The 3,525-nt window shown below is 61.8% G+C and overlaps 1 protein-coding gene across 1 annotated transcript; it reads right to left on the bottom strand.

Moving 5' to 3' along the window:
- Positions 1 to 1,526: 1,526 nt before the first annotated feature.
- NKX2-2 (NK2 homeobox 2) lies at positions 1,527 to 3,301 on the bottom strand. The gene is made up of 2 exons (XM_074988432.1): positions 3,043 to 3,301; positions 1,527 to 2,086 (listed from the first exon to the last, which is right to left on the bottom strand). The coding sequence occupies exons 1-2, from the start codon at positions 3,299 to 3,301 to the stop codon at positions 1,527 to 1,529; spliced, it is 819 nt and encodes a 272-aa protein (XP_074844533.1).
- Positions 3,302 to 3,525: the final 224 nt, after the last annotated feature.

Here is a 3,525-nt window from a genome sequence, read left to right as displayed (position 1 = left end):
CCCCACTCGCCGGGGTCCCGTCTTGGCCCGGGTGCATTTTACGTGGCGAAATTGCGTTGGCGCTCCGGGCTTCGGCCGCAGCTTGGCTGCGCACTCCCAGCACATTGGGGGAAACGCCCACGTGTGGCCCCGGCTTGCCCCACCGGGGGCTGCCAGGGGCAGAAGGAGAGCGCTGGGTCACCCCCCTCGCCCAGACGGAGCTGCCAAGTGCCCCGTGTGGAAACCGGCTTCAGGCCAGCTTTAAATCCCCGAGCCCGGCGCGTTTGGAGAGGGGCCTCGGGCCAGCCGGCTCACCCCAGAGAAGCCCGGGGAGGGGACAGACTCCCCCTCCGCCCGGCTGGATTTCGCTAAACTCTGCCCGCTGAGCAGAGGGCGAGGGGGAACTTTTCCAGGCGCTTAGCTCACGGCGCGAGCAAAGGAAAGCCATTGAGACGACGCGGAATGAAAAGCTCCTTGGCTGAAGGGGCACTCGTACCTTGAAGTGAGTGGGGAGGCTTATTTTTTATCTTTCCCCAAAGTCACTCCAGCGCCTTTGTCTCTCGAGTAGACACGCTGAGGCCGAAGAAGCAGGAGGAAAAGAGAGAGAGAGAGCGCTGATCGCCTGCGGGAAAGTTAGGGGACCTTCTCCGCCACCGTCCCCAAAAGTGCCACCTCCCCGAGCAAGCGTCCTCCTTCCTCACCCCCAGGAAAACCCCTGGCCTGGGGAGGGGGTTTCCTTCCAGCCGGGCGACCCCTCCCCATCCAGCGCGCTTTGGAGAGACGCCTTGGCCATGAGTCCGTGGGCCCCACAAAGTCAAAGGAAACCCCCCCTTCGTTGTGGGTTTTTTTTAAACACAGCATTTTTATTAAAATTCTTAATAAAAAAAATCTAAAGCCTCCCCGCGGCGCGCAGCCCCGGCTCACACCCAGCCGCTCGCTGGCTAGTCCTAGGGAGGAGACCCCACCTGTTCTTTTCCTTCCACTTTTTGTTTGCTGGATTCATATGTGGGAAAAGAGTCGCACCCAAGCAAGAGAATAAAAGGAACCCGACAGCCCTGCAGGGTGCTTCTGGCAACAAGAAACCACAAATATTTACAAAAAAGAAAAAAAAAAAATCCTCAGCGCTGTCCGAATTTATACATGGCCATAAATAGGGAACGTGTCATAGAAAAAAAGGGAGGGAAAAAAATCAAATCCTCTATTTTAAAGTGTCCTCCACTTGCTTTATATACGACAACAGGTCTACTGCACACCAAAGGGACGTTACAAAACCACAAGAGCGCACGGCTGGAGGGGTGACTCTGCTCGGTTTGGTTTTAGTCCTGGGTAGACGGGACCCCTTCCCAGGGCGCAAAAATCTCTGGGAAGGTGATGCGCAAAACAGCCCCCCCCGCCCCGCAAAAAACCAGAATCAAATGGGATCCCCATAAAAAGGAGGAAAAATAGGAGCGGGGGGGGGAAGATCATTAATAATAATAATTAATATTCATATTGTGTCCCCCCCCGAAGTTTGAGTTCAGAGCCTCAGTCTCTCGGCTGGGCTGGGCTCACCAAGTCCATTGCTGGGCTTGCACCAAATGATGCGCTGTCGGATACTGGGGGTTGCTGGCGGAGCTGTACTGGGCGTTATATTGCATATGCTGGAGCGACTGGGCGCTATAGGCGGAGAAGGGGAGGCCGGCCTGGAACGTGGCGGCGGCCAAGTCCTGCGCCTTGAGCGCGTGGCAGGGCTTGCCGTCCCGGACTAGGACGGGCACAGCCACCCGGCGCGGGGACGGGAGAGGAGTCACTTCCATACCTTTCTCGGCCCGGGCCCGCTTCATCTTGTAGCGGTGGTTCTGGAACCAGATCTTCACCTGCGTGGGCGTGAGGCGGATGAGGCTGGCCAGGTGCTCCCGCTCCGGCGCCGACAGGTACCGCTGCTGCCGGAACCGGCGCTCCAGCTCGTAGGTCTGCGCCTTGGAGAACAGCACCCGCCGCTTCCTCTTCTTGCCGGGGTCGCCGGCGCCGGAGGTTTCCTTCTCGTTGTCCGGGGACTCGTCGGCGGAGGGGTCGGGGGATTTGCCCGAGGGGTCCTGCTGGGAGTTGCCCGAGGCCAGCCCGTGCACTGCGGAGAGGCCAGCGAGAGCAGAAGTCAGAGGGGTCCTGCCCCGGCCCGGCGCCCTCCCCGGCCTGGGCAATCGCCGGCCTTTCTCTGCGCAGAGCTGGCCAGCCCGCACCCGCCCGGGCGAAGCGATCGCCGCTGGCCCCGCCAGGAGCAGCGCCCGGCTGCGATCCACCGCATCCCCGGCGCACAAGGTGCCGGTCTCAGGTCTGTTCCCCCTTCCGCGGCCCTGTGCGCGCGTACCTCCCCCCCAGAACCAGCTCCGGGCGCACGTAGCCAGGTGTCTTCCACTATCGATACACACACTCCCCTTTCGACACACGCGGGTCCCTAGCGCCAGGCGCGGATCAGGGCGGCCGAACCGGCCTCTCCCTGACACCGATGGGGCCGCGGGCGCGCTCCTCGGGCGATTTGCTTCGGGGCACTGCGCTACGTGGGTTGATTTTTAAAGGCCAGCGCAACAGTCGGGTCATTGATCCCCGCAGCTGCCCGGCCGCGGAGCTCTTGCCGCGCCGCCGAAAGCCGGGCGATCCAGAAAGTGCCGCACAAACGCGCCTCTGTTCGGCTCCGCCAGCTCGGGTCGCGCTATTTGGGCATCGCTGGCCGGTCCTTGGGGACTTTCCCTCCCGAGGCAGGAGCGGCTCCTTCCTCCCTCTTTGCTCAAGAATTGTAAACAACCCTGGGGCTGGGTGGGGGGGGGGAGGGTGGGACATCGAACCAGACCGCGTCTCATCCCAATCTAATCAAGCCCCGGAAATCTCCCTCCGCGGCCGGTGTGACCCGGGAGAGCCTGGTAAACAAACAAGCCAACAAGCCCGGGCTGGGCCGGAGAGCGAACGCTTCCCGTCGGAGCCCCGGGGAAGCGGCAGGGAGTGAAACCCGGGTGGTAGGTTTCACCCGCGCGTCGCCGAGGCTGCGGCGCCAGGGGAGACCGAATCTCTGTCAGTTTCACTACTCACGCGAGTACTGGATGCTCTCGGTGCTGGCCAGCCACCGCGTGTAGGGGTTATCGCTGTTGTCATAAAACGGGCTCTTCAGAGGCAGCGTCTGCACCCCCTCCAGCGGGGTTTGCCCCAAAACTCCGGGCTTCTTGGGCGTCTGCGACCCCTCGTTCTCTTCCTCCGCTCCTTCCACCAGGGAGCCCTCTTCATCATTGGTGTCAGGGAGGTCCAGGATGTCCTTTACAGAGAAGCCCGTCTTTGTGTTGGTCAAAGCCATATTCTGGCCAAATTTATGCAGGAAACTTGCAGGACCCGGTTGTCAATCCGCTGCGGCACCGGCACAGCCGCGCGCCCCGCCAAGGCAGCACCCCAGAAAGAGGGTGAGGGTGTGTGTGTGTGTCGGGGGGGGGTTAGGAGAAAAACTCACAAGGCTGCAATGGGGGGGGGCGAGGCGAGGCGGCGGGGGGGGGGGGGATCGCGGCGAACTCGCTCAGTTTTAGG

Source organism: Carettochelys insculpta, chromosome 3 (assembly GCF_033958435.1).
Source record: "Carettochelys insculpta isolate YL-2023 chromosome 3, ASM3395843v1, whole genome shotgun sequence".
NCBI lineage: Eukaryota > Metazoa > Chordata > Testudines > Carettochelyidae > Carettochelys > Carettochelys insculpta.
This window is presented reverse-complemented; position numbering and strand designations above follow the sequence as displayed.

Excerpts from the sequence above, each read along its gene's own strand:
- NKX2-2 (XM_074988432.1), bottom strand. The coding sequence starts at position 3,301 with ATGGCTTTGACCAACACAAAGACGGGCTTCTCTGTAAAGGACATCCTG. Across the intron at positions 2,087-3,042 it reads CGAGAGCATCCAGTACTCGC|TGCACGGGCTGGCCTCGGGC; the intron begins GTGAGTAGTGAA and ends GCCTCTCCGCAG.